Genomic DNA, 13807 nt, shown 5'->3' with positions numbered 1-13807 from the left:
CAATAGTAAGTCGTATATATTTATATACCTTTAAGTAGTTTTCTTCTCTCACATCTCTCCTACACCAGTGTATATAAAGTTTGTTTGTGGTGTTCAATTTTCTAATTTAATACACAACTGTCAGTCATGATCAGAACATTCCATCAGAATAATGAGGTCCTTATGGGGATTCCAGTATTGGAGATGGGATGTTTTATGTGGAATATCTGCTACAGAACAAGATTTGAGCTTTCTCAATCCCTTCACAATTCATATCTCCCTAATATTTAAACAGCCCAATTGAGTACGCCACTTGCCAGAAGTCTTGCTTCTAATTTTTTCTTGTATTATTTGTTTCTTCAATTCATACCTTGAATTCAAATGGATACCTTGCTCAGCCTAGATATAGTAAGAAGGGCCTTGGACCTTCCCCAAAACAATGTGCCTTACCCTCTCTGAGAAGTAAATGGGGAGTGGTGGGGGGTTAGGTGGAGGGAATAGGGAGAGGGAAGAGTGTGGGAACTGAGATTGGTATGTAAAATGAAAAAAGATAGTTTGTTTTCTTTTTTAAAAAAATTTAATAAGGGCATAGTAATAACTCCTAATGGACAAATTTTTGGTTCTTATTGTACATTAGTGATTAATACTTTATACATACAATCTTAAATCATCTTTCCCCAAACACTTAATATGAGATATTATTATTATACTCCTAATATTATATAGAAGAAAACTGATGTTTAGGAAGTTGGTGAATCAATCCAAAGTAAAAAGTTAATAAAGAAAAGAGTAAGGAATTGAAAAAAACACAAGTTTATTCAATTAATAAATTATTGAATTGCCAGTTTTTCAAAATTATGAAAATAAAGTTGTGCTTGTTAGTTTTATTAAAACGACACAAACTTGAATTATCTGAAAGGATGGAACTTCAGAGGGGAAAATTCTACCATAAGACTGGGCTATAGGCAGGTATGTAGGACATTTTCTTAATTAACAAAATTGATGGAGGATAGCCTTGCACATTGTGGGTAGGACCACCTCAGACTGGTGGTCCTAGGTTATATAAGAAAGGAGGCCAAGAAAACCACCAAGAGCAAGCCAGTGAGCAGCATGCTTTGGTGGCTCTTTCATTTCAGCTCTTACCTCTAAATTCCTGCCCTCTTTGACTTCCTGTCCTCGCTATTTTTGATGATGAATTGTTTTATGAACCTGTGAGAAAAATAAACTCTTTCCTTCCCAAGTTAGATTTAGTCATGTTGTTTCATGACAATGGTAGCTGTACCTAAGACAAAAGTTAAAAGACAATTTGGCATCCAAGGCCATGCCAGATATGACAATGTCTACCTAGCTACTTTACCCTTTCTATCATCTCCTTGCTCTTCTGTACACTTCAATTAAGCTTCCGGCTAATTAGGGTGTAAATGCTTACACTATATGTGAAATTTTGAATCACTTATTCTGTCTTCAGGTTTCTCGTCATCTGGATAACTGGTTCACGTGTTCCTAGTCTTAAACTGAGACTTTTCATGTGACGCTTTCTGCCATCACCCTAAATGTTCTTACTCTAAACTAATTAGGTATTGTAGCTGTTCATTGTCTGTCACCCACACTCTTCCCCCATGTTCCTTTAAAGACTGTACCAGATTGAATATGTTTCCAAGAACCACTGACACATCGTAGACCTCTATGAATGTCAGATGAATCAGCATCAATAGAAATCTAGCTTCTATTCAGATCATGATTCGAGATTATATTATTGTAAAGTTATAATTCAAACATAAAATTGGCTTCAGACTAAATGGTCTTCATCTTTGTAAAGCCTCAGATGCTGTCATAACGTGTTGAAAAATGCAACTGAAAAGTATTGGTTATAGGAAGGTGATTCTGGGAAGAAAATCACAGACTCCTTCAAGGAAGAAAGAAGACCATCTGTGATCACATGCTTCCTATTTATCTACATCTCTACCTTTTGTGCACTTACTGTTTTTCTTCTGTTTTACATTATTTGTACTTTTTCTCATGATGAAGTCACTGAGGGCAAATTGTGAGTATGAAAGATGAAAGAAAAGATTAATATACAGATATGAAGGTAATATTAACACAACCAACTAAACTATCTTAATTACCCAAACCCATCTTTGGTGCAGGAGTCAGTCCATTTCTAAGAGTAAGTGTGTCTTTGAAGGTTTATATTTTATCTCATCCTTTGTGAGATTATTTTATTGCAATGGTTCAGAAGTAGAGGGTGTACATTTTTTTCAGAGATTGGACAAATTTGAATTCAACACTTACATTGAAATTCCTTGTATATGTGGTCAAATCCCTTCAAAATTGTTTGAATGATTCCAATTAGTGCCAGACACAAATGTTGACTTGGACAATAATAGCTGTTTATACTTGGCATCTTCCCATGGAAACATTTATTAGATCTTTCTGTACATGGTCAGCTCTAGAAGTAATTGTTAACTCTTACAGTGAGACATGGCATCTGCATGAATTGAGTTCCGCATAAAGACATTGTAATAATCTTTCACAGCTCTCCTTGGTATTGACCCACATACAAACTGTGTTATTGCGGAGACTCTCAATTGTTCAAGTGAGTCTCTCCAAAGATGAACATGAATTTTATATCAATTGGAACCACAGCAACCTGTTGTGAAATTTATTAGCTCTTCTGGCTCAGGACTTTAAACAAAGTAATAAATATTTCTAATTATCATACCATGGAAGTAGAGACAGAGTTAGGAGAACGTTCTATAAAATGTTGCATAGCTCCACTGGGCATCCCGATGAGACACAATTCAACATAAACACTCAACCTGCCGCATGGCATCACAAGTATCTGTTATGCTGCCTACTACTTCCTAGTTGACAGGACATTGCAGATTCCGTCTGCTATTTATGAGTTGCATACATGTTGAGGAAAAACTCTTTCCTCCAGCTATGCTCATGAGTCATTAAGTTGCCAGTTTTGATGTGAACCCAGAAAATTTCCCTAAAAGTTTCTGCCATGCTCCCTTAACCTCTTTATTCCTTAGACTATAAATCATGGGGTTCAGCATGGGTGTCAAAATAGCATAGAACAGAGACATCAACTTCTCTTGAAGGACAGAGGGGCTGGAGTGGGGTTGGATGTAGGTGAAAATAGCCATGCCATAGCACAGGACAACCATAGTAAGGTGAGAGGCACAGGTTTGAAAGGCTTTCCACCTTCCTTCTGTGGACTGTATCTTTAGGATGGTCGAGATGATCTGGATGTAGGACAAAAGAACCAAGAAGAATGGTGCCATAAGCAAGACAATGCTAGAAACCATAATTGCAATCTTATTGGAGGAGGTATCTACACAAGCCAATCTGACCACAGCAAGGGTTTCACAGGCTATGTGGTCAATATACTTATTGGTGCACGTGGGCAACTGAAATGTGATGGAAGTATGCACAAGAGAGTTGATGAAGCCACTGATCCAAGATATGATGACCAGTCTCATGCACAGCCCCGCATGCATGATGACTGAATACCTCAGAGGGTCACACACTGCCACATAGCGGTCGTAGGCCATCACTGCCAGCAGAAGGAACTCAATCCCACCCAAACCCAGAGAAAAAAATAACTGTGCTGCACAGCTCAAAAATGGAATTGCTTTGTGTGTGGCAAGAAAATGAGCCAGCAACTGGGGGACTATGCTTGTGGCATAAGACACATCCACAAGCGACAGGTTGGTCAGAAAGAAATACATGGGAGTGTGGAGTCTGCTGTCCAGTCTGATCAGAAGAACGATGAGGAAATTCCCCAGCACTGTCGCCAGGTACATCAGCAAGAAAACAACAAAGAGGGAGAGTTGAGTGTCCCAGTTACTGGACAGGCCAAGGAGGATGAATTCATGCACCCACGTCTCATTGTTGGGTTCCATTAAAGGCTATGATCTGCAAAGAGTATCAGAAATAAAAACACATGCAATCAAATAATAAGGGAGTAAGTTTCTAAGAATATATAATACATGTGATCTGCCAGCCTTTTTTTTCCCTCATGGTTTATTTTTTTATATTTAAAAATTTCCATCTCCTTCCCTCCTCACATCATTGTTAGCATGCTTGATTCTAATATGCTCTTTATTGACTCTGTTTCAGAGACATAGGCCTATCAAAATGACTTTATAATGACTTGGCAGGCTTCACAGGGGCAAGCTACACCCTCGAGATACAGCAGTGCAGTTCTGTCAGCTCTATGTCATTAACAGTTCCTTTTATTCTCAGGCAAGGAGAAAACTAAGTGTCAGTACAAGCATAGAAGATTAAGGAAAGAGAATCACAATTTCAAACTACCTCGAATACATTGATTGCAATCCTGCTGGTATTGCAGTAAGCTGCAAGAAGACTGATTGTGAAAGTGGAAAGATCTGGAATCTTATTAGGTTATTTTATTTTATTTAGCAGGTATTTGATTTCTGTTTGGCGAGAGGCTTTGTTATAGAAAATTTAATACTTTCCATGTATACTAAAGTACAAATGTAAATAGCTCCTGCGAGGGCATGTGGGGACTGTCTTCACTGCTATTATACTGCAGTAACTCAAGGGTGAGGAATATAACAAGATTTCTCCTTTGGGCCTATGAAGAGGCAAATGAAATTTCCTGTCTTCAAAGTAGAAACAAATAAATTGAAAGCCTTCAGCAGAAATTTTAGTTATGCTTGATAGATTCAGCTCCTTATAGTCTCCATACTCTGGGGGAAACATCAAGATGAAGTCTCTATCTTCACATGATTCCCATTCTAATCTGATTCCATTAAGAGTTCTGTTGTCTGAAATTGAGCTGAAAATAAAACAAATGAGAATGTAGTCATGTGGACCCTCACGTCAGGGGTAAGAAAGGTAAGAAAGCACTCTTGGTGTCTGAGACAGGGATAATACAGGAACCTTGGTAAAGCAGGGCCAGAAAATAGATTCTCTGCTCATCTGCTCATTATATGTGCTTAGCAGATGTTTTGTTTTTGTCTTTCTTTCATTTTTTTTGTTTTTGTTTTTTGAGACAGGATTTCTCTGTAGCTTTGGAGCCTGTCCTGGAGCTAGCTCTTGTAGACCAGGTTGGTCTTGAAAGATCCGCATGCCTCTGTCTCCCAAGTGCTGGGACTAAAGGCATGCAGCCACCACTACCCAGATCGCAGGTGCTTTTCCAGGAGAAGTAATATGGCATGCTATTGAACATCCAGGGCAAACAGGTGACATTTTAAAGACATATTTAGAATGTACTCAACTACTGAACATCTGTCTGTTCACTAATGTCTTGGTTGTTTGAGTGTGCAATACAACGGGAAATAGGAGATAAGGACGCAAGAGGGAAAGAAAGACCAAGGTCATTTTAGGGTTGCTGACCTATAAGTGAAAAACTTCCCATTTCGACGTTCTCATGTGGTAAATGACAAAGCAGGGGCCCGTAGAAATACTCAACCCATGCACGGTCTGAATAGATGCGAACACTTCCCTCACAGAGATCTACAATGTCTATGAGATTGCAAGTTTATCTTAGTGTTCACACAGCTCGTAATCTAGCCTTATTCAATTAGCTTTGTCTTACTAATTATAGCAATTATTATCATATTATATGTTTTATAGCAAAGTATTTTATTGAAACAGGCTGCATATAGGTAAATATAATTAACTAATATATTTATTGGATTAATTATGTTTATCCTATTGATATTATCACTCACAAGTAAGGCCATTGCTTGATTTAAAAATTCTATTAATTTTTTTAAAAATATTGTGTTTCTGAGATAAATTTGAGATTCTGAGTGGGTTGGCCTCAAGCTCACTACCATCCTTCAGTCTCCTCAGGGGCAGGTGCCACTGTTCCTAAATCAAGAGATTATCTTTTGAGATAGGATCTGTAGCTGGGACTGGCCTCAAAATCCCTCGATAACTCAGGATATCCTTGAAGTTTTTAATCTTCCTGCCTCTAACTTCCAATATCTAAGATTACAGTTGTGTATCATTATACCTGTTTTATGTGGTGCTGGGAATCAAATTCGGGGATCAGTCCAAGCAGTGTACATATTCAGACACCCCAAATTAATATTCCTTTAAAACATTTTCTATGCTCTAGGGCACCTTTGGGAAGTCTCTAAAAAATATAGAATGTACAATTCAAAGCCAGGTGAAGAAGAAAAGATGGGATTTCCAGATGCCTTTAACACAGCTGTCAGTAAATACCATCTTATCATTATATTGGTCTCTCTGGAAAAATAGTTCAAATGTGTTTTTCTAATTTAATAATGAAATTATGAGTGACGTGCAATGTAGCCCATGTCTAATTTTTCTCATAAGGAAACAAGATCTTGATCTTTTCAGCTATAATTAATTTGTAGACTTCCCTTATCTCCGTTTTTCATGAACTCAAATAACTAAGGAAACACTATTAGAGCTTTTGTTGCATTTGTCTATACAAACAAGGAAACAAAGATGTCTTAGCACAAGGATAGATGTGCAGTTGATACTCACAATGAATGTTGAGCAGCCAAGAATGTATGCTATCTAGCTCAGCTTCCTGTACAGGGATAATTTATCATTGCTTCTCTGTCATTGCCAAGAAGGAAATACATACATGTTTGTCATAAATCTCTATCAAATACAACAAACAATAAAATCTTATTTCATTTTCTTTTGAATGCATATCTTCAGCATCAGCAAACTTCAAAGCATGCCTTTTTGCCCAGAAGACATTATGAAAGAAGGATATAATCTTGTGTTTAGTTTCTCTGGATATGAGGACCAGAAAAGAGAAACTTCTTGCTGTGTTTATGAATGCTGGTGAAAGTAGAGTAATCAATGAGCACTAACTGGTAAAACAGAGAGTATATTAGAACTACAGTATGTACAATAAGAATACACTCTGGAAACTCACCTTATAAAGTTCTTCTAATGGCTGAAGTGTATTCTTATGTGGAACATTTTCTTCTTCCCTACATGTTTAAGAATAAAATAATATTGTGTGGGAGGTTTGAGCTTTGTGAGATGAAGGTCCAGGAGAAGCCACTGTGCTCTGAATTCAGCCATCAGTTTCTCCTGGTGATCCATACTACATCATGGTCCAGAACAAAACTGGAGCATTACATGGCACTGAACTAAAGATGCGGGGAGAGTAGGAGAGATGTTGGTAGAAAAGAACAATTTTCTCAGTTAAATTGCTACTGTTCTTACACCCTAGAAAAAAATTATCTCCCTGTGATTCGTCCTTTATTCAGTAATTATTGGTTACATCAAACATCAAGACTCAAATGTTCTGTCAAAAACACACTCACAGCTGTTCAGATTCTTTACATGACTCACAGACCTAACTTTAAAGAATTAAATTTAGCTATGTCAATCTCTTCAATAAATTAAGCTTATTTCCTTCTCCATGGAAACAATTAAACTTTATTATACAATTTTAGTCTAAATCTGAATGAATTGAATATTACTTTCAGACATTGTAAGCCTTGATAAATTTACCTATCACCCCATGCCTTCTCTTGTCTTTCTGGCCTAGTACTCCCTTATATGTTCTTTAGATAGACAGACATATATGCCACCCAGAGGTCATGAGAATGCAAAGATGTGAATACGCAAGCAGTCATGAATCCTGGGTTAGTGCTTATTTACAGCGAGTAGGCAAAGTTTGAGTGCAGACGTTACAGCCTGCATTCCTGAGTCTCTTTTGATCTTTCATCTATGAGCTGGAGGACTCTCAGTCACACTGTGTGGTAAGCCTGATTTCAAGCATATATGGATCCCATCTTAGAATTTTCTTTTTATTTCCCTATCTTTAAATAAATTTAATGGAATACCAAAGATGTCAATATCTTAAATCCAATCGCACATATTTTCAGTGGTAAATTCTCAAGCAAAGATTTTGTGTTAAAGTTTGATCTTTTAGAATCATGTAATCAAGATGACTCAACTATTTTGGTCTAATTCTGTTATATGGATATATACATATATGTCAAAGTATATTATATAAATGTATGTATAGACATATATCAGAGTAGTTGGTAACTTATGCAAGGTTCTCATTTATACCAAGCTCCTTAAATCTGTGTTTAATTCCTGAGAGCAAGGAGCAGAGTTCCAAACCATAGCATGTAGAGCTCCTTACCTTCCTGCCCACCACACTCTGACCATATCTAGACACTGACAGAAATGAGACTTTGGAAGAAAGCATGAACAGCATCAGGACAAAGATGAGAGAGCTGGTCCTCATACACTTACCAACACACAAGCGGAAGTGCTCACTCTGCTGGTACCACACAATCATCATGTAGGTGCTCGGGATCTCTTCTGATGCTTCTCTTTGTGGTGTCTTCCTACCAGCTCTTGACTGAAGTTACTTTTCCTCGCTTCTCTATGGGTACAGCACTCAGTTGATCTGTATAAGTGTAGAGAAGGATGCAGTCAGGGCTTGGCTTTGAGGAACCAGTTCCTTTGCACCAGTCACCACCTAAAAGGCACCTAACCTCAATGCAAATAATGTGTACTGACTATGAAAAATCATTTCATACTTCTCTCAGCCAACTGACTTGGGGACTTGTGTTCTCAGCCTTCACCGCACATCAAGACAAGTGATATCTTGATTCAGTGATACCTCCTAGTTCCAGGTAGTATAAAAGGCATTCTCAATGTTCCACCTTTCAGGAATAGTCCAGAAAAACAACACTTTCCTTATATTAAGAGCACATGATCATATGCTTTGGATAAGCCTCAAATTTCCATTATGAACAAGTGAGATGCACAAGAGAACCCAACACCCATGCCAATATAGTGATAATGCACTAATATTGTTGTGTGGAAGATGCCTTAAACCTAAAGAAGGAAAATGCTAAGCTCTTCTCCTAAGACATTGCTTGAACAGTGTCTCCTGATGCTCCACTGGGCTTTAGTCACAGTTGGCTTCCTCTTCCGAGATTTCTACAATCTTAGCTGAGCCCTGGATACAGACACATAGCATAGAAGCTACAGATGATATCTTCTCATGCTTGTCTAGACAAACCAGGACCTTACCTTCATACAGCTGAGTGGCCAATGGATACTGCTCTTTGATTTACAGAAAGGTTCATCTGACCCATGGCTACACACATAGTGATTGTATACACAGACAGTATCCATCCCAGACAGGAATGTTTCTGTTATCATTATTACATGCAGACACGGAGAATCCCAGAGATACTTAGGTGTGTGACATATCAAAAATAATTTTATACTCTGAGATCAATGGTATTTTTTCTTTGGGGTTTTGTTATCTAGATTCTCTCTGTGTTTGTTTGCCTGAATTTTCATATAATCTTAACCTAAATATTATATGCCTGTCTCTCGAACAATAGGTTATGAAATCTGCCATTGCTGAGCTATTTTTATCATGTTAGGTTGTATATATCTTTATTAGCTTTGTACTTATGAGTTTCCATTTTTTGATTAGGCATATTATTGCAGTAAAATGCTTTCATCTAACAAGCTTCCAGAATACCTTCCTACTGCTCATTCAAAAACTAACTCTGAAACAGGGACATGGAAGATCAGAAATTCAAGATTATCATTGTCCAGCTAGTTTTGGAACATCCTACATTACCTGAGTCTAAATCTCAAAGCAACAAATAAAACTCTTTCTGATGTGAGACTCTGGAAACCACAAAGTTATTTCCAGTTCAAATTCTAAATACTTAATGACTTTGACAAACCATTTCATCTTACATTTTGATTATTTCTTTTGAGAAAAAAGTAAAGATATTTATATACCAATAGTCAGTAAAACATTTGAAATAAGAAAATTTAAAGCAATTGATCACTTATCTTTTATTCTCCTACTACATAGTCCTGATTGTCTGTGACTACTTTCAATTTTTATTAACCTATACTTGACCCTAAATATCTCCTCTTAAAAGCCAAAAATAATTCATTTATCCTAATCATGGCTTTAAATTAGCAATAGTTCTCTTTTTACTCACTCTTTCTCTTTCTATTAGTCCTAAAGTTTCTAACTGATGTACTCATACAGTGACAATGTCCCTAAGCCTCAGTAAAATTTAGTGGTTTCCCCACGTTTACTGCAATCCTAGGGATGAGAGACAGTTCTAGCATTAGCAGTTCATATGTAGGATGCAGACTTCCCTCAAATCAGTGACCATTGCTTCTGCCCACTTCTCTGCTTCTGTTACACACCCTTGTTGATATTTGTATATAAGTTCTCCAGTGTTGGTCAGTGCCGGGTAGTATAGCCTGTGCTCTAAAGGATGATCCCTATGTGTACACAGCAGTGGACCATACTGATCAGTGCTCCAGGTCTCCTGAGTTCCATGACTTAGAAATCCCTTGGAACTTGTTTACAAAAACCACTGGAAGGAAACTTTGAGATGATTCCCAATGGGCTGACACACAACACTAATAAAGTGAGATAGAGGCTGCCCTGGTGGCCTCGAGTTGGCAGAGCCCCTCAGGAACTTCTTGAATTGGGATGTTAATTGCTGTCACCATTCCCAAAGACAAAGCTACCATGCTGCCTTTCCTCTCCCTGAGGAGGAAGGCTGTTCTTCATCTTTCCTTTCTAAAGGTCCACTGAAGCCTTGGGTCATTTAAATAAATCAACTTTATGACATATTTTGACACCACCCTACAGCACAAATAGATTATCCCAGAGTGCTTGTGTTCTGTGGAGGTGTGTTGGGGCCTGGTTCAATACTAGGTGAAAAATACAGTACTCTTCAATTTTCTACAGAAGAACCTTGCTTCGCCTCTGGAAACACAAACCCACTCTCTGTTCTGTTGAGGAGCATGCAGAGAATATTATGGGCTGCTGTGATGCTGGATGATCAGCAAATGTCTCGTGGCACATTTTAAGTCTGAAAATAAAGGCATTGCATTAAAATATATAAGACTCTGAATAAACACACAAAAAAGAATCTTATGACTTACAAAAAATGAAAGAGAAATCATGAACCAGAATAATGTTAAAAGAGGCTATTTGGAGAATGTTGGAATCCTTCGGAGAATGTGGATCATTGGGGGCATGCCTACGAAGGTTGAACCTCAGCTCCAATCTATCAAGCTCTAAGCTTCCTGTAAGCCACTTTCTTTTCCATGTGCTCACACCATCATGATGTTCCTCCTCACCATCCTCCCTAACCAATGGGCTTAAGAATCATGGGCTGAAATCTGTGAACCCAGAGGCAGTAACCAACCTTTCTTCTCATAAGTTTTGCAAGTCAGGAATCCAGTAACAGTAATGCAAAGCCTTACTAGGACAGATGTTGATTCTGTAGCTCAGCCAAAGGAAGCAAAGAGCATCAACATCAAACATAATCTCCTTTTACCACTTTCCTTCCAGAGAAATACTCCTGTACACACACACACACACACACACACACACACACACACACATACACACAGTCCTCTACACATATACACTCACATAAATTCCCCACACACACCCATATTCACATATATACACACTCCCCTACACAACATTCTCCTGCACATACACACATATATGATACTCTCCTATACACGCACACATTATCATTATCCTACTAACACATAAACACAAACATTTCCCTACATACACACTACTCCCCTACACACACAAACACAAGCACACACAATACACAATACACACACTCTACTACACATACACACACACTCCACTTCATACACATATCCACTGACACTCTTTCCTACATGCATAAATACACACTCAACCAATATACTCCCCTAAACACACACACACACACACACACACTTACTGCACAGTTTCTCCTGTTTTCACTACATTAAATATTGTCTCTTTTGCAGAGAAAAGTTTCGTATTAAATATCTACCTAGAAATTGAGTCACTTCCTTTCAGAAGCATCTGTGAAAAACAAGCTACTATTGATTCATGCGTTTGGTATTGCAAAGAGTAGCGTTATTGTGACAAATTGCTTCCTTTTGAAATTATGTATATAATTTGAGTAAACTACTTCCAGTGAAGTATTGGATTTTAGAAAAGTAAGAAGAAAATTTAATGGAGAAAACATTGACCTTTCAAGAAGAGTAATGAGTAGCTTGACAGTCACCTGCAAGCAAGGATTCTAGATGCAGAACCTGCACAAGATGCACAGCATACCTCAATATGCCTCAGACAGATAAAATGGATGGGATACTTAAAAGTACTGTAGCAGAGACTTACACGCTGGTGAAATAAGACCTTGAATTAGCCAATTATTTCCCAAATAGGACCAAAACTGTGAGAATGAGGAGTTGTATATGTTTACTTTTTTCAAAATTAAAACCCCTGGGGCTGAAGAGATGGCTCAGCAGTTACAAACACTGGCCACTCTTGTAAAGAACCTGGGTTTGGTTCCTAGAACCCACATGGTAGCTCATCTATCTATAACTTCAGAGGCAGCAGAATAGGTGCTTTATTTTCTAGTTTTCTTAGAGACCAGGCAAACACTCACTAAACAAAAATATGTAGAGGCAGAACATCCATACAAATAGCATAAAGATGAATAATAAAATAAAATAAAAGTGGATCAAATACCTCAACATTAAAACAGATATACTGAACCTGATAGAAGAGAAATAATCTTGAACACATTGGCACAGGAGGCAACTTCCTGAACAGGACAACAATAGCACAGACACTAAGATTGACGATTACTAAATAGGACTTTATAAAATTGAAAGGTTTATTTTTTCCTTTTTTATTTATTTTATTGAGGTATACATTTTTCTCTGCTCCTCTCCCTTCCTTTCCCCTCCCCTTCAACCCTCTCCCATGATCCCCATGCTCTCAATTTACTCAGGAGTTCTTGTCTTTTTCTACTTCCATGTAGATTAGATCCATGTATGTCTCTCTTAGGGTTCTCATTGTTGTCTAGGTTCTCTGGAATTGTGAATTGTAGGCTGGCTTTCTTTGCTTTGTGTCTAAAAGCCACTTATGTGTGAGTACATATGGTATTTGCCTTTCTGGGTCTGGGTTACCTCAATCATTATGGTGTTTTCTAGCTCTATCCATTTGCCTGCAAATTTCAAGATGTTGCTATTTTTTCTGCTGTGTAGTACTCCATAGTGTAAATGTACCACATTTTCCTTACCCATTTTTCTGTCGAGGGGCATTTAGGTTGTTTCCATGTTCTGGTTATAACAAACAATGCTGCTATGAACGTAGTTGAGCACATATCTTTGTGGTATGATTGAGCATCCTTTGGATATATACCCAAAAGTGGTATTGCTGGGTCTTGAGGAAGGTTATTTCCTAATTTTCTAAGATATCGCCATACTATATCCAAAGGGGTTGTACCAGCTTGCAATCCCACCAGAAATGCAGGAGTGTTCCCTTTACCCCACAACCTCTCCAGCATAAGTTGTCATCAGTGTTTTTGACCTTGGCCATTATTACAGGTGTAAAATAGAATCTCAAGTTGTTTTAATTTGCATTTCTCTGATGGCTAAGGATGTTGATCATTTCCTTAAGTGTCTTTTAGCCATTTTAGATTCTTCTGTTGAGAGTTCTCTGTTTAGGTCTGAACTCCATTTTTTGTTGCATTATTTGTTCTTTTGATGACCAATTTCTTAAGTTCTTTGTATATTTGGGGGATCAGTCAGTCTTCTGTTTGATGTGGGGGTTGAAGAAGATCATTTCCCATTCTGTAGGCTGCCGTTTTTTCTTATTGATCATGTCCTTTGCATTACAGAAGCTTTTTAGTTTCAGGAGACCCCATTTATTAATTGTTTCTCTCAGTGTCTGTGCTACTGTCACCACTGGACAGGTCTGTCAGACAAAAAAGTAACAGAAAATTAGGGAACTAACAGATGTTATGACTCA

At 37.8% G+C, this 13807-nt stretch overlaps 1 protein-coding gene across 1 annotated transcript; it reads right to left on the bottom strand.

Moving 5' to 3' along the window:
- Positions 1-2936: 2936 nt before the first annotated feature.
- Positions 2937-3890, bottom strand: LOC119808115 (olfactory receptor-like protein OLF3). The gene has a single exon (XM_038320454.1). It carries the CDS (start codon positions 3888-3890, stop codon positions 2937-2939), a length of 954 nt encoding a protein of 317 aa, XP_038176382.1.
- Positions 3891-13807: the final 9917 nt, after the last annotated feature.

The sequence above is a fragment of the Arvicola amphibius genome, chromosome 2, assembly GCF_903992535.2.
Source record: "Arvicola amphibius chromosome 2, mArvAmp1.2, whole genome shotgun sequence".
NCBI lineage: Eukaryota > Metazoa > Chordata > Mammalia > Rodentia > Cricetidae > Arvicola > Arvicola amphibius.
This window is presented reverse-complemented; position numbering and strand designations above follow the sequence as displayed.

Coding starts and splice junctions, on each gene's coding strand:
- LOC119808115 (XM_038320454.1), bottom strand. CDS start 3,890: ATGGAACCCAACAATGAGACGTGGGTGCATGAATTCATCCTCCTTGGC.